The sequence below is a fragment of the Adelges cooleyi genome, unplaced genomic scaffold (genome assembly GCF_023614345.1).
Source record: "Adelges cooleyi isolate 19-005CV unplaced genomic scaffold, UGA_ACOO_1.1 ACOO_flye_CR_arks_rails_tigmint_CR_PRNA_55, whole genome shotgun sequence".
NCBI classification, from domain to species: domain Eukaryota; kingdom Metazoa; phylum Arthropoda; class Insecta; order Hemiptera; family Adelgidae; genus Adelges; species Adelges cooleyi.
In genome coordinates this window covers 793,816-814,850 of record NW_026096241.1, presented here as the reverse complement: position 1 = coordinate 814,850, position 21,035 = coordinate 793,816, and the positions used below count along the sequence as shown (strand labels likewise).

General features: G+C 28.3%; 3 protein-coding genes and 1 long non-coding RNA gene across 7 annotated transcripts; all 4 read right to left on the bottom strand.

Annotated features, from left to right (window-relative positions):
* Positions 1-416: 416 nt before the first annotated feature.
* On the bottom strand, positions 417-2,137 carry LOC126842544 (uncharacterized). Its single transcript, XM_050579554.1, has 7 exons — positions 2,046-2,137; positions 1,852-1,920; positions 1,598-1,621; positions 1,496-1,519; positions 1,097-1,127; positions 524-661; positions 417-423 (listed from the first exon to the last, which is right to left on the bottom strand). Exons 1-7 carry the CDS (start codon positions 2,101-2,103, stop codon positions 417-419), a joined length of 351 nt encoding a protein of 116 aa, XP_050435511.1. The 5' UTR covers positions 2,104-2,137.
* A 3,255-nt stretch (positions 2,138-5,392) lies between these two features.
* On the bottom strand, positions 5,393-8,365 carry LOC126842543 (uncharacterized). The gene is made up of 7 exons (XM_050579553.1): positions 8,260-8,365; positions 7,207-7,298; positions 7,019-7,084; positions 6,759-6,785; positions 6,656-6,676; positions 6,079-6,109; positions 5,393-5,525 (listed from the first exon to the last, which is right to left on the bottom strand). Exons 2-7 carry the CDS (start codon positions 7,262-7,264, stop codon positions 5,393-5,395), a joined length of 336 nt encoding a protein of 111 aa, XP_050435510.1. The 5' UTR covers positions 7,265-7,298; positions 8,260-8,365.
* A 3,082-nt stretch (positions 8,366-11,447) lies between these two features.
* Positions 11,448-13,391, bottom strand: LOC126842552 (uncharacterized). Of its 4 annotated transcripts, none has more exons than XR_007686349.1 (7): positions 12,974-13,391; positions 12,807-12,899; positions 12,551-12,682; positions 12,301-12,487; positions 12,082-12,221; positions 11,627-11,854; positions 11,448-11,562 (listed from the first exon to the last, which is right to left on the bottom strand). It is a non-coding gene; the product is annotated as an uncharacterized LOC126842552 (long non-coding RNA). The 4 variants fall into 4 exon arrangements; XR_007686350.1 differs by having other exon boundaries at positions 11,476-11,562; positions 11,635-11,854; positions 12,551-12,721; XR_007686351.1 differs by having other exon boundaries at positions 11,476-11,562; positions 11,635-11,854; positions 12,544-12,682.
* A 1,108-nt stretch (positions 13,392-14,499) lies between these two features.
* Positions 14,500-17,783, bottom strand: LOC126842542 (uncharacterized). Its single transcript, XM_050579552.1, has 6 exons — positions 17,690-17,783; positions 17,024-17,086; positions 16,281-16,376; positions 15,903-16,008; positions 14,658-14,910; positions 14,500-14,503 (listed from the first exon to the last, which is right to left on the bottom strand). The coding sequence occupies exons 2-6, from the start codon at positions 17,075-17,077 to the stop codon at positions 14,500-14,502; spliced, it is 513 nt and encodes a 170-aa protein (XP_050435509.1). The 5' UTR covers positions 17,078-17,086; positions 17,690-17,783.
* Between the last annotated feature and the right edge of the window lie 3,252 nt (positions 17,784-21,035).

The window sequence follows — 21,035 nt, the reverse complement described above, 5'->3', positions numbered from 1 at the left end:
ACCTGAAATAAAATTGACATGGTCGAAATTGTTATGACAATTATTTTATTCTTAATAAAGTTCAGTTATTTCTTCTAAAATTTATATATTTTTTGTGTTTAATTATTGCCTATATAAAACCCCTTAAAACTCGTCCGCTTTTTTAATCCCCATAATGTAAAAACTTTGGAACGATGGCTTTTCGCCTGACATATTATTAGCAATAAAAATACTGGGCAAGGCTAGTACCTGTCGTTACTTAACAATATACTTTTAACGCAAATTAGTGCATTTAAAGTTTTATCTAAATTTAAATAAGATTGTATTAATTATTGTGTAAGTTTACTTAAATGATTCAATGTAGAAGTAACGCATGGGTTTATTATATAATATAAAAATAATATAATCTTTGATGATAGTATAATAATTGTCGTTTATTAGTATCTGATTGCATAAAACACAATAATTAATAGTAATTAAATGCGTGTAGAATATGGGAGTTGAAGTGCATATCATATAGTAATGAATTGTAAAACAATATTACTTTATTATATTTATAAAAATTGGTTTCAATAAATCCGGTATAATCCTAGTAATAATACCACGTATTTCTTGACAGACGTCAGGATCATACTTTCCGTCTCCCAGATGTCTACCTTCAAATTGTCCGTAACTCGGATGACTAGAATAAAATGTGTAAAAATTCTTAGATATTTTGTACTTAATTTTCAATTTATTTATAATTATTTAATAATAATCATTTTAGTGTCACAAAATGTTTGGCTGACATTTTATTTATACAACTGTACTCGTAAATAAACTGAACTCTTTAACACTGTTCTGACCGGAAAGGTGTGATGCAATATTAAAATTAGGTAAGTAGAAATAAACAAAGAGATTTTAAAACATATTGTAGTGTACACGGCTACTCAGTACAACTGATTTTCCAGCTAAACTACTTAGAACATATTTTGAGTTTTCAAAGTAATGGCATCTTATAGCTTGATATTTTCATATTAACGTACTACCTATGATCTCTTTTTGGACGATGTTAAGCCTACACTAGACACAAGTTTTGACTATTGTCATATAATATTTTTAAAAAATAAGTACTTACTCTGTTCGCATAACCTCAATCAATGTGCCCACTATGAGAAATAAGAAAATATATGTCGACTGTAATGTTTATAATTAACAATATTGATTTTATACATAATATAAATTATACACCAATGTTTTAAACTCAATATTACTTTATCTTTGTATTGGTATGGTAAGTTAGTGATTTTACCAAATTAATATACAAGCTACACAGATGTTCAACTGTCAACCATTTTTAAAAATAAAATCCTAAACCTTAATTGTTTTAACTCAATTTCTTTATTATTAATACGCTATTACCAAACAATTTATGTCATACCTACTCCTACCAGTCTTTAAATGGAATTTAAAATAAATTACCTTAACTAGTATCTTATGAAATAAAAAAAGCCTTGTAATATTTAAAAAAACATACCCGCAAGATGATCCAAATTATTTCCTGTAAAATAAAATTAACAGTTATTGTAAAAATAGTAAATACAATACGCATTTAACTAAAAGTAAAACAAATTTTTACCAATTCTCTTCACACAATTATGTTCTAAAACAAATAAAATCATTAAGATTTAAAATTATAGGTATTTTGAGCAATATTTTTTGTAACTTAATTTCAAAAAATTTAAACTTAAATAAGATATTACAAATAATTATATTTAATAAAAAATTAAAATTCAAGAAAAATTTATAGATATAACCTATACAAAGTTAAATCATTTTTAGTTGCGAAATATTTTCACAACATAGACAATAGGTAATTTGTAAAATATTTACCTAATTGTCTTACGGCAAAATAAAGACCAATGTCACCTTCATTTACAACTATTACACAATTACTAGTGCCTGTAAAATATGTATAATACAGTAATATGTATAAAAATAAATACCTAACGTCAATTGACAGTCAATGCTACTATGAGGTTATCTCATATTAAAATAAAAACAAATGTATAAATAATGCGTGTTACCGAAAAAAGCTGAAAGCATTAAACTAGAAATAAGGAGAACTTGAACGGATATCATCATATTTCCTGACTTGTAGAACTTCAGATTTTAATGCCTAAACGATAAAATAGCTTTAGTGGGTTTGAATTTCGTTATCTTTAGGTGTCGGATAGTTTTACAAAACTTACAAAAATGACAAGTCTCAAAATAAATAATTCAAGTACCAATATATTATTTAGGTGTTTATAATTTATGTCGTTAAGGTTAAGTTAGGTTAGGTAAAACAAATAAAATATCATACTTCACCTCGTTTGCTCAAATATTTTAAACTGAATTATTCGATTAGCTATTCGTTTAAAATAGTTATCAATCAGTCAAAATTATCAGTAAATTAGTTTTTGTTTAAAACGCTAATAAAATATATACGATACTATTAAGATTTTAAAGTAAAATGCTCTTTAAAAAAAATATGAAAACTTGGGAGACTTAAAACATATTCTAAAAAAAACATAAACAAAAATGTTTTTAATAAAAAATAATTACCGAATTTTAATTATTTGCCGATGATTTATTTATAAATATGCTAACTTAAGTTGCGAACATTTTAATTTATTGACAATAAAAAACTTTAAGAAAAACATATCATTGTCTCAAAAATGCCAAGTCTCAAAACAAACAATTTAATTACCAATATATTTAGGTGTTTATGTCCTTAAATCGTGTTAAGCTCTGCTTTATTATTATAAAATCATATTTTTAAATTTAAATACAGTAGGTACGCTATTACATTTTAAAAAGTGCGTATGTATTTAATATAACTATAAAAATTACTATTTGTATACAGGGTGATCCACTTATCTTGAACCACTCAATATTTTATAGGGTTTAATAAGAAATTTAATTTTTTTTTTCATATTTTATTTATACAATGTAATCTCAATTTTTTACATTTTTTGTTTTTTTGTTTTTACCTCCTTCCCAACTAAGTTTTTTGATAGCAACTTTTGAAACTTAAATGATAACGTATATACTTTATTAACTTTTCAAATTGAGAATAATGTACTTAATATTTTGACTGGTCGATAACCAGTTTCGGATAACTATTTTTAAGTTATTGAAGATTCAAGTTTAGGGCAGGAGGAAAGGTGGAGTGTAGTATTTTTTTTATCTGTGCGCATTTCCAGCCGCACTTCCCTCCATCCTATCTTTAAAACTCTTAATATATATGTATATATATATATATATATATAGGATGGTTAATTTAAAGTGATCCAGTTTGATTTAATATATTTTTGTTTGTTTTTTTACATTATTGTACAATTTTCAAATGTGTACTTTTTAACTTTAAAAACATAAAGAAAAACATATCATTATCTTATGGCGAACAATTTAAAATTTTACTTACTTTTTTTATATTTCATAAACCTGTTGCATAGAAACTTAAAAAAGCACTAATACTGTTAATGTTTAGTAGGCTTTTGTACAGTAATGATTTGCGACCTTCCACGGGTCGCATTTTCTTGAGTTGTAATACTTTTTTGTGTGTTTTATTGTGATTACATAAGGTAAATAATATGCTTTATTCAACATTTCTACACGATTCGGATTTAATGTTATACCTACCTTACTTTTACCATCTGGTGCGAATAGTTTAATGCGGTACTTGCACGAATGTGTCATCGCATGGAAAGTTTACACTCTACGAGTGCGTGCCTCGAACACTGACTTTTTGGTTTTTTCATTACGATATTAGACACACATGTGTTAAAAAATACTCTGTAAGTGTAGTATTGTGAAAATATTATTACTACAGGCGACTAAGACAAAATACTACTTTCCCGAGTTCCCATTTCATAAACATGAAACATACGATGATTCCATTGTATAAGACCTGTTTACATTTATAAGGTTTATGTCTAAAACTAAATTAAATCTAAATAACCTAATTTTTTTTTGAAAAAAAAGAACTCCAGATATTTTCATACACATAGGCGCAATTTCAATTTTTAACTTGGGGGGGCTGGAAATTTGTTTAATATATAAATATAAGTAAATATATTTTTGTATTTCAAAATTGTATGCATAACTTAATTTTTTTGGGGAGGGGGGGCTAAGCCCACCCTAGCCCCCCGTATTGGTGCCTATGTTCATACGACTGGCAAAATAAAAAAATAATGTTAAAAAAAGACTATGATAGTACTTGAAGTTTTATCTGATAGTGATTTATGACATTTAGTAGTTATAATAATTTTGGAAGACTTGTGATCTCCCCACCCCCAATATGCTCCAACCTCGCTATAAAAATGATGATTCTAGATCGTTTCAAATAAAAAAGATAATTTTAGGGTGGGAACATGTCCAAGTCGGTTTTATGAGAGTTTTCCTATACTAGCTGATGCATAGCATATTATTATTACTGTTGGTACAATAATATAAGATATATGATCAACACAAAATCCAATGCACGAACAATTTGGAAAGCCTAAACTAAACGGCATGAACGTGCTTGCGCATCTTATTCCAGTATTAATAATAATATGGTCATGTTCATGATGTTTATAGCATTAGGAAAATAACACAATGATAGAAATTAATATAGGTATTTCACACAGAAGCAGTGTTTTTTAATATAAATGTTCTACTAATAAGAAATATTTTTTTTTTTCAAATAAGTAACAGAAATTCGATTGTTGACAAATTCATGCTTTCTTTTGGGCGTACCTACTTGTATCGTCGTATGTAGAAATACCTAAAAAAAATTTTAAAAAATGTATGACAGTAAAAGATAGCAGCTGAAAAAAATAATAATATTGCTATGTATTTTCGAAAAAATTAACAGCTTAAGAATGCCCATACGAAAAGCCACGGTCATATCGCTTCGGTTTACTATACCTAGCTAAGGTTATTGGTGACTCAACAATTCAAATATTAGTCTAGATGATCGTCGTTCGAGATCCCAATGCCATGGTGTACCTTAAATTAAATTGAAAAAATATTACCAACCAAAATTTCCTACCTTCTGAATAGTCTTGAACTATATACTTTTAATTTAAACGAGCACGCTTATTATTTTCAAGTCTTAGTATCATTATTGAAGTATGATTGTATTTGTTATGATGGATGTTTACTTAATTGATTAAATGTACCAGTAATGTATTGTTTTATTAAATTATTTTAATTAGGATAATACAAAAAATAATATTAACTTTGTTAATAGTGTAATAATTGTCGTTTATTTGTATATGATTGCAGAAAATACAATAATGAATAATAATCAAATGTGTGTAGAACATTGGAATTTAAGTGCATATAATATAACGATGAATCGTAATAAAATATTACGTTATTATGTTAAAAAAGAAGTTTTTTTTTAATTATTTACAGTTGTATCAACAGGTGGCAAAACACCACCACAGTATTTCCAAAGCATTCTCACTGCTTCTTCAGGTGTATACTTTCCGTCTGTCTGGGCTTCACCTTCAAATTTTTCGTACTGCGAGTCCCTTAAATACATGAAAAGATTCTTACATCTTTTGTATTTACTATTCTAATAGGTAGTTTATTTACTTCTTATAAGACAATTATTTAGTGATAATCATTTTATTGTTAGTGTCACAAACTGTTCAGCTGTCATTATGTATTCCTATAACTGGACTCGTAAATAATACACTCTTTAACACTATTCTGATCGCTGAAGGTGTAATGCAATTTTAAAATTAATTAAGTAGAAACAAACAAAGAGATTTAAAAACATATTTTAGTGTACGCGACAGTAAACTCCTACTCAGTCCAACTGTCTCTGCAGCTAAACTACTTATGACCCGATTACTGTAATATAATAACGTTCATACTAAGGCCATTCTTATATTCTTATCGTACATAATTCAAAACATATTTTGAGGTATCGAATTGTTAGCATCTTATAGTTTAACATTTCCATATTAACGTATTACCTATCTCTATAATCTCTGATCTCTATTTGGACGTTACTAGACTCTAAGAGTTTAGACACTAGTTTTGATTGTTGTTATATAATACTGAAAAAAAAGTACTTACCCAGGTCGCCAAACACCAATACAAGTACCCACTATAAGTGAAAAAGAAAACATATATATATCGACTATAGTGTTTTTAATTAACAATATTGAACCTTGTATAAATTACACACCTATGTTATAAAACTGAATATTATTTTACGCAGTGCTATGGTCTAGTAGGTAAATTAAATCATTATTTATCAAAGATATATATATATGCTACACATATGTAGACAATGTCACTTGTTAATCATTGTTGTTTAATAAAAAAAATCCAACAAGCAATTGGTTGGTTTGGTTTTTCTACAAAACATACCTATAACTACACCTACTCACTTCCTTTTTAATTGTTTTAATTCATTGTCTGTTATATCTCAGTTATTTTAGCACCATTGACAATTTCCCACAATCTTAAACCTTAATTATTTTAACTCAATTTCTTAATAATTGTTAATGCGCTATTACAAACAGTTTATATCATACTCCTACCAGTCTTTTAAATGGCATTTAAAAACAACAGGTAACTAAAATTAATTAATTTACCTAGTATCTTATAATATAATAAAAAAAGTCTTGTGATATTACAAAAGCATTACCTGCAAATTTCAAATTATCTCCTGTAAAATAAAAATAAAATAATTGGTATTGTAAAAATATTAAACATAATGCTCATTTAACTAAAAATAAAACAATTTATACCTTTTTTCTTCACACAATTTGGCTTCACTAAAACAAATAATATATTTAGGATTTAAAATTACATTTTTTTTTTAGCAATCATTTTTGAAGCTCAATTTCGAAAATGTTAAATTTAAATAAGATATATGATTATTTAAGAATTTAAATACATGATCAAAAAATAAGTAAGTTTTATGAGTATAACCTGTACAAAGTTTTAACATTTTTGGTTGCGTAATATTTTCACATTATGGGCAATAGTTAATTTGTAAAATATTTACTTTTGTCATAGTCAAAATAAAGACCAATGTCTCCTTCATTCACAACTATTACACAATTACTAGTACCTGTAAAATATGTATAATACAGTAATGTGTATAAAAATAAATACCTAACATCAATTGACAATCAATGCTACTAGGTTATCTCATATTATAATAAAAACAAATGTATAAATAATGCGTGTTACCGAAAAATGCTGAAAGCATTAAACTAGAAATAAGGAGAACTCGAACGGATATCATCATATTTCCTGATTTGTAGGACTTCAGATTTTAATGCCTAAACGATAAAATAGCTTTAGTGGGTTAGAATACTGTTATCTTTAGGTGTCGGATAGTTTTACAAAACTTACAAAAATGACAAGTCTCAAAATAAATAATTCAAGTACCAATATATTTAGGTGTTTATAATTTATGTCGTTAAGGTTAAGTTAGGTTAGGTAAAACAAATAAAATATCATACTCCACATCGTTTGCTCAAATATTTTAAACTGAATTATTCGATTAGCTATTCTTTTAAAATAGTTATCAATCAGTCAAAATTATCAGTACATTAGTTTTTGTTTAAAACGCTAATAAAATATATACGATACTATTAAGATTTTAAAGTAAAATGCTCTTTAAAAAAAATGTGAAAACTTGGGAGACTTAAAATATATTCTAAAAAAAACATAAACAAAAATGTTTTTAATAAAAAATAATTACCAAATTTTAATTATTTGCCGATGATATATTTATAAATATGCTAACTTAAGTTGCGAAAGTTTTAATTTATTGACAACAATAAAAAAAAATAGCTATAAAAACTTAAAGCAAAACATATCATTGTCTCAAAAATGCCAAGTCTCAAAATAAAACAATTTAATTACCAATATATTTAGGTGTTTATGTCCTTAAATCGTGTTAAGCTCTGCTTTATTATTATAAAATCATATTTTTAAATTTAAATACATTACGCTATTACATTTTAATAAATGCGTGCGAGCCATGTGTATTTAATATATCTGTAAAAATTACTATTTGTATAAGTATTCAAATGTATTATTTTGTGAATAGGCTTCCGCATAATATTTATGGTATATTGAGTATAGATAAATGACATTACACTACTCATTTAAAATAAAATCAAGCATTATGGGACATTACATCTTTAGTTCTTGTAATTGTGTACTTATTAACTATAAAAACAAAAAGAATAAAATATCAATGTCTCGTGGAGAACAATTTCAAACTTTACTTACCTTTTTTTATAGTCGATACCTAAAGTATAGTAACTTAAAAAAAAACACTATTAATGCTTAGGCCTTTGTATAGTAAAAATTGCGACCTTTCACATGTCGCAGTATGTTCTTGAATTGTGTTTAATGCTCATTTTTGTGCGTTTTGTTATGATCACATAGAGTAAATACTATGCTTTCTTCAACATTTTATAGACAAATCGGATTCAATGTATGCTTTACTTATGACCATTTGGTGCGGTAAGTTTTTATATTTGCACTAACGAGTCACCGCTTGCTAAGTTAACATTTGTAAGTATGTTATTCCATTGCGATATTAGCCACACACGACACACGTGTTAAAAAATACTTTGTATGTAAACTATCTGAACGGCGTTGGGGAATAATTTTCTATTGCGTGTAATACTTGTTTTCTGATTCATTGTATTTACCATAGGCCCCCCATAGGGCTTAGAGGGTTAAACCACCCCAAATGTTAATATTAGCACCCTCTAATGTTTTTCGTGTTCACTTATTAAAACCTCTGCTTATGAAAATGTTTAATACGAAAAGATCAAAAACATTTTGCACAGTAGACAACAGTATTTATTACTGAGAAGCATTTAACAATTATTTCAGATGGCTCTCACAATACCCATTAGTTCTGCGTTTGTCAACGTTGGTCTTGTGCTTTAAGAAAAATAAACACTCAGCTTAGGGTTTCAATAGCGCAGGGCAGACTTACAGATTTGTCAATATTATACATAAAAAGTTATATGATAATTTTGAATTGACATAAACAATGTTATAGACACATTTGCAGAACAACATACATACATCGTATAAAATACCTGTAAATTGTAATATTGTATTCATTTTTATTATTTTTTGATAAAAAATGTACATGTTAATAAACTAAAGTGTTAAACTGTTGTAGAATACCTTAGCTAAAAAAAAAACATTTACCTAATCAATTCAAATTCAAATATAAACACCTGGAAAACGCAGAGCTTAAGCACCCTCTATTTTATTTTATTGGAATTTGCCCTATGGTGTTTATATAGGATAAATAATGCCATTGAGTATATATTGTACTCAATGGTAATACTAAACAGAAATACGTTGAAATCATACAGGGTGGGCCAGCCGGAGGCCGAGAAGATTTTAGGGTGAGCCGCGGCCCACCCTGGCCCACCCCTGGCTCGACGTCATTATCGTTTCTCCTCTTCGACGATCACTGCGGCGGGCGGCCATTTTTCCGTTTGCGAATACTGAGAAAATCTTAAACACAGATACCACTATTTAGGTACCACAGTTGCGGTACTTGATTTTGGTTAGTACCATACATGTGTATAGTACACCGTTAAAACGGTTAGGATTAAAACCGTGTTTTACACCAAGTCGATATTTTGTAGTTTTAGTTTTTTGGCTTTTCTGGCGGTCTAAAATGTTGCAATCTTTTAAGCTGATGAAACCCGTCAAGTCATATTATCTTAATTATCGACTTAATGTACTTCACTTGTAAGCCAAAGAAATATGCCTAATATTTAAATTACATAATATTGTCAACCCGCGCCGAATTCACTCGAATCTACTGCCAATCAAATTTTAAAACGATTACCACCGAGTAAGCATGCACTGTGTGGAAATGCAGCTAATGCAATTATTACAATAATAACAATTTAGGTATTGCTTAATAGAAAGCCGGTTTCTCCAAGTACTACGTAATAATATGTTTTGGGATTTTCAGGTTTACTTTTAATAATACATAAAACCCGATCGTTAAATAATCAATTCTTTTGTTTCTCTTAAACGCTTTTAAATGAATCACTGATGTTTTTTTTTTTTGTTTACCATTTCAGAATACCTAGCAGTCCTTTTGGTTACATAATCTTAATATATATTCAAAACGCTTCCTTTAAAACTAACCGCTACTTCAAAGCGTTTTTTTCGTTTGAATTTGCGGTCTGCGGCTTTAAGCAAGACTAATATTTACTTATAGAAAAAGACAAAATAAAAACTCATTTGACAGATTTGTTACCGACACACGGTAATGAACATTTTTAACTAATATTTAACCAAACTTTATTTGGTAAGATTAAACTCTTAGTTAAATTATATTAGCCAAAAAATTGCAAACCAGGACATCATTGAAATTTAAATTTAAATCATTTTTTTATTTGTACGAATTCAAAAAAAAAACAGTAAAAACTTATTTTAATTGTTAACTTACACATTATTTTATTTAAATACAAAGTAAGTAAATTTATTTCTAGAAAAATATTACAAACAAATAATAATTTCAGTCTAATAAAAAATAGTTCCAATAAAATTTAATACATTTTAAATAATTCATTAACTTTAACAGTAGAATGAGATATTTATTTCAATTATAAAATTAGTTGATGCATAAAAAAAAATGCATTACAAATATTTCATTATTAATTTAAATAAAAATAAGCCCCAAGTCCTAAAAAAGGTTGTTTTAAATTGAACCAATTTTGTGAAATGAGTATATAAGGTTTATTTTCGTACAGTTCTGGCGATTTATCATTTATAACAACTTAATCACATGATAAGTAATATACCGCAATTTATAACAAGCAATTATCATTATCAGCCGAAAGATCGTTATGTACAAAAGAATTCCACAACATTATCCAAATTTTTAAATTAACAACCTACGTTAAGTACATACAACTTGTTTGAATTGTATTTTATTCGAAACAACAATAATTTTTGAATCAATTTAAAAACGTAACACTAGTTTATCTAATATACAAAGCGTAAAATAATAGTAAATTGTGTTTATTCATCCTCAACGTTTTCTTGGTTTTTTTTTTTTGGCTCTTGAACATTTATCTTATCACTGAGATTTTGGTTTTCTTGTGGTTTATTGGAAGTGTCTTCTTCATTACTATTCTTCTGTAATACGGCATTTACGATGTATTTTATACCTTTCAGCTGCTTGTATGTCGACGTTAACTTGATTGATTTCACTACAGGTCTTTTCCAATTTAGCGGTCGCTTCGTCTAAAAGTCGTTTAGCTTCTTTCGGCAAACCTTCTGTAATTTCTTCAATTTTCTGTTTCAGTTTGTCCGTTTTGGACTTGATCTCATTGTATTCTTTATTGGCTTCTTCCAATTCTGTAAAATATATGTAAAAAATAAATAGGTAATAAATATTTTAATAAATTTACATTACCTTTTTCGGCTTTTTTAATTTCTGCCTCCTTTTTGGCAACTGCGACTAGGTCGGTTTCCTTTTGTATGATTACAAGTTTTTTTTATCAATTTGTTAACTTGATATTCTTTTTCATTCCACACCTAATAAAAAAAAAATTATTATTTAAGTTCCCACTTGTCGTAGTGGTCGGCAGTAAACACTTACGTTAATACGCGATGAACACTGCTTGACAATCATGTTTAGATCGGTGATTCGTCTACGATTCTGCTCTACGCCGGCCTGATTGTCGTAAATGCTCGTCTAAGTGTTCCTCAGATTTTGTTAAAATTTTTGGCGATTTTATCTAACATTTTCACTTCACTTTGACGCCAAACTTGACTGCAAACGCTTGAATGCGGCTTTTCTAATTTTCGGCATTCCTTGAGGCTTAATCTGTTCAAAACCACATTAGAGTTTAACAATCAAAAGCGTACTTAAATTAGATATTGTTATAAACTTTCAATTTTAAATATACATTTATAAGTAATATAATCGATAATAAATACATTTTTCTAAAAACAATATATTTATTTTGTTGGAAAAAATACACACGACCAAATAAAGACACATAATAATGAAGTAATATGAAAACAACTAAAATGGTATTTCAAGGAACTCACTCAGTAAGATTGCGCAAAACGTCTTCTTTATCTTTCTTACTCTCGGCTATTGTTTCAAATTCTTCTTCTATAGCATTTAATTTTCCTTTATTGAATTTTGATCTTCCGTTTTATTCGCAATTTGTTTGTTCACTTCAGACCTTAAAGATTATTTTAACATAAAAAACCAACAAGACAACGTATTTTTTAACATTAAAAAAAAAAAAACTAAATACTTACAATTGTTTTTGAAATTTTTTGTTTTCAAGTTGGATCAACTGGTTTTCCGTTCTCAAATATCTAATAGCCGTTTCCACTGGTTCTATGAGTTTGTCTCTTTCTTTTGCGATAAACTTTAAACAACTTATTTTTTCATTTTTCTCTTCGCCCAAAACTTGCATTTTTCGGCCAGCCTTTCAAGTGGTTTCTAGAGCAAAATCAAAGTTTTAATAAAAATTTTAACCTCAATGTTTTGTTTTAAACCTTATACCGAGCGGTGCCAATGGCGTCTTCTAAATACTCGAGCATACCAGTCGAATGTTTATTTTCCGCTTTGGGCTTTATCTTCCTTACTCTCAGCTATTGTTTCATTCAGTTCTTCTTTTATGGAAGTTAGTTATTCCTTTATTAAATATTAATTTTTAGCCCGAGTCGTAATTTGCTTGTTTAATTCATGTGCATTATTTCAAATTCAAAACATCAAGACGTAGCTATTTTTTTAACATTTTAAATAATTTAATACTTACATTTGTTTTGAAATGTTTTGTTTTCAAGTTGGGTCAATTATCAATATTGTTTCTCTTGCCGCTGCCGTTGGCGCCAACGATGCTGGTCAGACTCTAAAAGTACACGCGTGTGTGGATATTGACAAGTATGATTAGTAATGGGTTAGATATGTGTGCAACAATCGTACCATGTGGAACGGATGGATGGTGATATCGCCGTAATAACTTTTGAAACTGTTTTGCGACGATGTGAGTGCTAATCATAGGCCATCTCCTCTGCCGACCCAGTCGGAGGTAATATCGCTGGGATTCGGTTGCCATTGAATACTTTACCTGAGTCTTCGATGTCAGAGAAATCACTGGCTTTCTCCATTTCTTGTCGGATCTTTTTGTTCTTGGACGGCATGTCATGATAGTTGTTGCCCTCCCTGTCCTTTCGTTTTACCGGCCTCACATTGATGCGTCAATTGCTAAAACTTCAACAACTTACTTTAGATATGGTAAACTCGAGCCTCAGTAAAATTCAATGCGTTCGGATGATGGAAATAAATGGCAGTCATTTTCAATTTTAATTAATAATTAATATAGGTACTACAGTGTGCTGTAACTTGTATATTTTGGTTAGTGATAACAGATTTGTACATTGATAAGGAAAAACAGTTTGGCGTGATAGTTTAGCAGTGTGGCAAACGTGACGGACGAAAGGTTGTTAGGTTCTCAGCTCCGCACCGATAACAATTATTTTATTGATGGACATAAATGAATAATAGAAAAATTTAAATAAATAAAAAAATATTTCAATTATTTTACACTTATAAAGTCAAAAAAGAAACATTAATTATACAATATAGTTTGAAAATTCTTTAAATCAAAACTGGGTATTATTAAAATTCGAATAATAAATTTAAATCGTTTAGTTAGATCTAAAATTTGTATTTTTACATTAATTATGATAGTATTGAGGAAACTTTATTAGCAGTTTATATTATTAGTATTTATATTAATTAAACGTTTTGAAAATTTGAATCTTCGAGGGAGGACTGAGGGTCATATTTTCAAAAATTACCACTGCTGTTTAAACTTTATACAAAATATTTAGACCATGTATAATTATAACATCGGATATTATAAGATTCAATATTAAATCTTAAATTGTGAAATGATGGCTGTTAAGGGAATTGAAAGTGGGTGGTTTTTAAGTTGTTTTATACAGGCAAAATCTAAGAAAAAAATGGTTTTAATAAAATATGTCGACCATATCAATTTTATTTTAGGGTATTATAATATTTGTTAACGTTTGTTTTTTTTCTATGGGTTAAACCCCGTTTTGGTGGTACAAGAAACCATTTTAGACCTAAAAGCCTGATAAAATTATGCCTACTTGGAATGATCAAATTTTCATTCTGTAATCATATTTGATTATTTATTTTATCTCATCGGTCTTTTTTCCAGCTTGTTGTGTAAGTCAATTATTGAATAATTACGTTATTCGACCATTTTTTAAATTTTTTTTTGTTTTATCGAGTTACATAGAATAATATTATATTTAATACAAGATAAGAAGGAGAATTAAGAATAATCTATTTCCTTTGTTAACGGCGAGACAACGTTTAAAATTAGCTTTAAATCTTTAATAAATAATAGATAATAAAATATGTTTATTTTGGCCAAATAAAATAAATACAATTGGCGGGAAATATATTATGTGTAATGTTTAACTGTAAACAATACACATGTGACAAATTAAAATATAAACGAAAAATGTATAATATATAGTTTATTATAAAAAATAAACAATGGAGCTCCATTCAAACAAAATAAATGTGTTATCATATATTCTTTTTATCAATACTTTTGTTTTGTTTCAAATACTCCGATTTCACTTCTCCTATGAACAAATCGATGGCCCCATTTAGTTTATCGTCGATACCTTTACATTCTTCTGATCTTAATTTCTTCTCGCCCACTTTCTTCATTAATTTTGTTTTTGTATAAACTAATAATAACACACGTGCATTATTTTCTTGGTCTGCTGAATTTCCGTTTTTTATTAGTCCATCAAGAATCTCTTTCCAAGCATCGGTAGCTCGTAAATTGAACTCTGTGTCTAGTTTTAATTCCGAAACTGTATACAAATAACATTTCAGGTTTAGTCTCGTCATTTTATTAAACTAATAAAATATTTAGTTAGGTAACATGTTGTAATATATATTGGCGTAAATCGGAAAAAAACCATTGGCGGAAAACGCACTTGATGATAACATTCGATTATAGAAAAATAATTTAAACAAATTGTTTGCCAAATATGTGGTTTATTTTTAAGGAGTCTTAATATAGGCAATGTTTAAGGGGAAAAAAAGGTTTTAATAAATGTCTACCATGTCAATTAATTTATCAGTAAACTTGTATAAGCTACAAGGTATTATTTTTAATTTCAAACATTGTTTCTATGAGTAAAAGAAGCATTTTTTGATTAATTTTTAGACCAAAAAATCATCCAAAGTTTCGACTATATGTGTTGGTTCAATTTTAATTTTTGTGAAGAGATTCGAGTTCTTCGGCTACTATATTAAGTTATGTTGAAAGATAAACTCATTAAAAAATGCCAGGGTAAAAATTGCCAGGACGGGAGGAGAGTAGAGTTTTTTTTATCTCAACCGCAAGAAAATAATTATTCGTAACTGGTTATCGACCAGTCAATTTTTTAAGTAAATTATTCTTAATTTTTAAAGTCAATTAAATATATAAGTTGATAGAGCTTTAGCAAATACTAAAAAAGATAAAAATTTAAATATTGTCTCATATAGTAATAAAGTATAATCAAAAATATTTTCAAAGAGAAACACTACAAATTTGTAGTTAAATTTCTCTTTATATAGATTTACAGTATACTGTAAATCTATCTTTTGTAATAATTTCAGACTTTACTGTCTACTATTCCAAAAAAGTACATTTTTTTAGAGATCTTTTGAAACCTAATATTTTTGTGATGTATGCCTTCTCGGTTAGGCTTCACAAGAAAACCCAATAAAAGAACAATAGTCTCTGAAATTGGATCATTTAATACCCTTATTTTCGCTTTGCTCATTAAAGAAAAATAATTATTTTTATACTTACAGCAAATTATTTGGCCATCATCTTTTTTACCATTTAATATTTTAGCAGTTCCTTCTACGTTTGGTACAGGTTTGGGTGATGCTTTTGAAACTCCGCAAGTCGAAATCTGAAAGGGCCCATATATTACTTACTATAGTATTAGCATTGATTATAAATAATAATAATAATAAATAATTATAATCAATGGTATTAGTATTATTACTAGTATAACATAGAGTTCTTGTCGACTGTCATCAAATACCCAATGTATTAAAGTACACTAGTCTTGCAGTTTTACTTAAGATAGGTCAAAGAAAATTTATTATGAAATGAAAGAGGATCCAGAAATCATTAGTGCTTGACCTAAATAAGTACAAATTAGTTTTTATGTATATTTACGTTATTTTCCAATTTGCTTATAGCTTCGGTCATAGCGTTTGATTTCCCTGATGTCCCTGGTAGGCAGCTGCTAATAGGCGAACTATTCAAAGAAACCTGAAAGACATGTACTAACATTATTATAGTTTCACAGACTTCTCTATCAGTGATATTATAGATATCATAAAAGAGCGCGAGCATATGCGGTTATTTAACACAATTTCATCTAAATCTATTTATACAGACAACAAATAAGTAGGTTAGGTTAGATTATTAATACCTTTTATTGAGAACATGCAATAGGGGCACGACATAGAATATTTGTTATGGACTTATAGAGGCTCTGGGGACTAAATAACATGTGTGCTATATTGCTTATATGTATATCAAGATCGATATCGTACATTTATGATTGATGATTCACTGCAGTTATTTTCAATCATATTATAATCCATAAAAAAGTAAAATCCAATTAATATTCTTAAAACATTATGAAATTATGTTTATTTCTATTAAAAAAAAAATAACATAGGTAAGTAGTTGTATAAATTTGAACAATATAATAAAATTAATATAATGATTAAACTATTGAGGTTATTACTAAAAAAAAAAAAAACTAATATAAACTAAACATTTTTCTTCTACAAAAATGTACGAAAACAATAATACTTAATGGTATGTATAAGAATATTGAGAGGAAAGGATCAAACTAAAGATTTATAATGAAATAGTTAAAATTTAGTCCAAAATCTATATTTACTTACAATAAGACCGAATAAATACACTGCAACTAGCGCAACACTCATGTAAGATTTCATCGTAAATACCTAAAACAATAAAAAAACTCATCATTTTTTATAAATTACAATATTGAAACGAATAAAAATATAGCCAAGTGCAATTTAAAACATCATCGCCTAATAGAAAAAAATATTACTAAAATACGCTGTTATTAATACTGTTGTCGTATTTCTTGTATATTTGTATTTTTATATTGTGCTTTAATAATTATAAAATTGTATTTAATAATTATAAAAGTTTAATTCCTTAGCTTTAAATTTTAAAAATTGAATAATTCCAATCCTATCGACCAGTAAGAATTGTCAATTAATTATTTTTAATTTACTAATTGAAAACTATAGGAATACTTGAATACTATAGGTATACGATACAAAAAATTTCAAAAGTTGATAGCGCTCTAAAGAATACCAAAAAATGTTAAAATTTTGGATACTTTACAAAATTAAAAAAGGTTAAGTTTGAACGTTAAAATTTAAACGTAACCAAATTTTAATTATTTTCGAGGGAAAAAAATATAAATATGTTTCATTTGTAATGGTTTGATGTTGGCAATAAGAAAAAATATTTTTAAAATCTAAAGGAAAACTTATACCATTGTCTAACGAAAAATAAATTCAAATATCTCTTACTTTTTTATGTTTGATAAACTCAACGCCAAGAAACTAAAAACCACACTAATACTGTTAGTGGTCCTCGGGTTTCTTTTTGTTAGTTGGGTTTGCGACTTTTCGAATACGTCATATTTTCTTAGGTTACTTGTAAATACTATAAGTCTTCGGTGTTTTTGTTTACTTAGGAAAAAATAAGCTTTCTTCAAGATATCATGACGATAACAAACTTCTAGACCAATCGGATTCAATTGTTAATGACCTACTTTCCCCCATTTTGTCCGGTCGGTGTAATGCGGTACTTACAAGAATGTGACATACCTAAAGTTATATGAAGGGTACAGAGAGAAACAGGCAAGACTTTTTGAAAAAAAAAAAACAATAATAGGGCATTTTTTTAAACATGTTTTTCTTAGATTACAAAAAAAGGGACTTTCGTGGTATTTTCCCTGTACTCTTTGTGTACCTACTCATATCGCGCCCGCTGTGGAGGCAATAACTCAGTAAAGAGTGTAAACTATAGTTGGACAAAACCATATTTTAAACAGTTTATTTTGCGTTGCATGATATTTTAAAAATGAATGCCTACTATAAGTAATTTAAAAGTAAAATTCTTATTATATGTTTTTTCACACCTTGAGGCATACAAGGCATACATTCTCTGTTCAGTTTTCTTATATACTGCCCAACACTCGACCCATATAACATTGCGGTCCTTACTACCGACCTATAAAATTTACCTTTCAATCTTATATGTATCCTACTGTCATACAAAACATCCGACGCTCCTCTCCACTTCATCCATCCACAATTTATTCTATTTTTCACATCCTCCTCGTACCCACCATTTTTTTGTACCGCCGATCCCAAGTCAGTGGCGGATCCAGGGGTTGTCCAAGGGGGGGGGGGGGCGAATTTTCGTTTTTTGTAGGTATAATAAAATTACCTTTTTTTGATTTTTACTTTTTATTAATCGTCTACAAAATATGTTACAATATGTATTAATTATTTTGATTAGTTATTTTTTAATTAATCATTATTAATTCAGTTTAATTTTGACCCGATAAACTTTCATAGAAAATAGCTACAACAAGTTTGTTTAAATATCAAATACATACTTATAATTAAGTAAAGTACAATACTCAGATATCTATAATATAAAATCAATGCCTTTTTTTTTTCTTTAGCAAATCTTTCAATAATATTATCTACATTTAAGGGGATTTGATACTGGCCGTTTTTTTCAGTCAAAACACATCATTTTTTGGCCATCGCACAGGCCGAACCAGTACCGATAAGTAATTTGAAAACAGATTTGAATTCGCCACGAAGTTTACTTAGGATCGGTCAGAGTACTTTTTTCAATTTTTAATTTTGACACTTTTCAAATTTGATTTTAAAATTTTAAAATTTATAAAAAGTACGCTGACCGATCTCAAGTAAACTTCATGACGAATTCAAATCTGATTTCAGCGACGGAACAAAAAATTTACTATTATATTAACTAAAATGGCTTTTACTCATAGACAAAATGATTTAAATTGAAAATAATACCATGAAGCTTATACAAATTAACAGGTAAATTAATTGACATGGTCGAAATTTATTACAACCACTTTTTTCTTGGGCCAATACTCGGGCCAAGGGAGGGGGGCGATTGCCCCATCGCCCTCCCCCTCAAATCCGCCACTGTCCCAAGTACTTAAACCTTTCAACCTCATCACACATCTGAATTATGATGAAGTGTGTAAGGTTGATAGGTTTAAGTACTAAAAAACCAGTACAGTGGGGTCGGGGCATAGTGGCGACGGAGCATACTTGTGTCGGGTCAGAGTGGGAACGGGGAGGTCACAGGTTTACAGGAATTTTTAAATCTGAAAGTGATAAAATCACTTTCGAAAAAACGCTTCGATGCAAATCGGTAATTAGTATTTTCAAGCCGGTACAGTCCAAACCAATCACAGTATAAACCAGCAAAGTGATTTTATTCAATTTTATCACTTTTATTTATAAAAATTCCTGTAAACCTGTGACCTCCCCCGTCCCCACTCTGCCACGACCCAAATATGCTCCGTCCCCACTATGCCCCGACCCCACTGTACTGGTTTTTTTTCTATACATTTATAAAACTAAATTCGGAATACTGACAGTTGCCCTACAATTTTAATTAGTCAAGTAAAAAATGCATGGACCCAAAATACAATAATAATTAAAACCTTTTTAACGTTGGAAACTTCAAATAATATAGCTAAGTCAATGATAAAATAAGTTGTTTTTTTTTCGAATATTTTCTTATTTAGGACATAGGTGTATGACTGTAACTGTTTGAACAAGCATGCAAAACAAGTAGTCTTCTTATTTTAAATAAATAATACAACTTAAAACGTGTTTTCAATACGTTTTCCCGTTTTAGAAAATGAATATACAATTATTTAGAAAAGTAATGATAAAAGTTTAAAATGTTGAATATAAAAATAATATAGTAACATTATTCATGACCGGATGTAGACATTTTTAGGTGTCCTAAGACCAATTGTAGGAATATGGATAATAATAAAACACATACAATACAAAAAAAATGTATGTATTCGTAATAATTTATAATTGTTTTTATTATTATATAAATAATAGTATATGTACTACAAATGTATTTACAATTTTCTCATTTCTGTAAATTTTGACTAAAGGTATACAATACATTTGTGTCTATATCGAGTATGTTTAACATAATAAAACTCCAAGGTCTTACTAACGCATTTAATAGTACAAAAAATCTGAGTACATCTACCATTAAAGAGCTTTTTTATGTGTATTATTATGACTCATATGTTTTTTCATACCGATACGAATTTAAGGTAAATAAAACGCAAAAAAAACTAGCCGTGTGTTGTTTACGCATTTATAACGTACAACGAAAATTCAAAGCATAAAATAAAACCTTACATATTATGGTTCGGAAACCCAAATTTGGGCCTCAAAGAGCAATCCAGTGATCATAGATAAAAAAACAAATATCGATAAGAGCATTGTACCTAATAACAATTATGTGCATGAAAATGAATGTTTAGTTTAAGGGTGGATATAATTAGAGTTACATCTGTTACATTTTTGTTCTAAATGTATTCAGTTTTTGTAATCTTTGGTGGAACCAGTTGACATTGACTATTTAATAAAACATTTCAACTAAACAATTTTTAGTCGTTAGATAAAACTTCTCTTCTACATTGGAATCTATAATGTATGAGTGACTAAAGAATTAAATGCTCTCAGTTTGTTAGTTGTACATTCACTGATTACATACTTAACATACTACAATACATTTGATAGTCCAGTCGTCAGAGGATCAAATCGCGGGGGTACCTTCGAA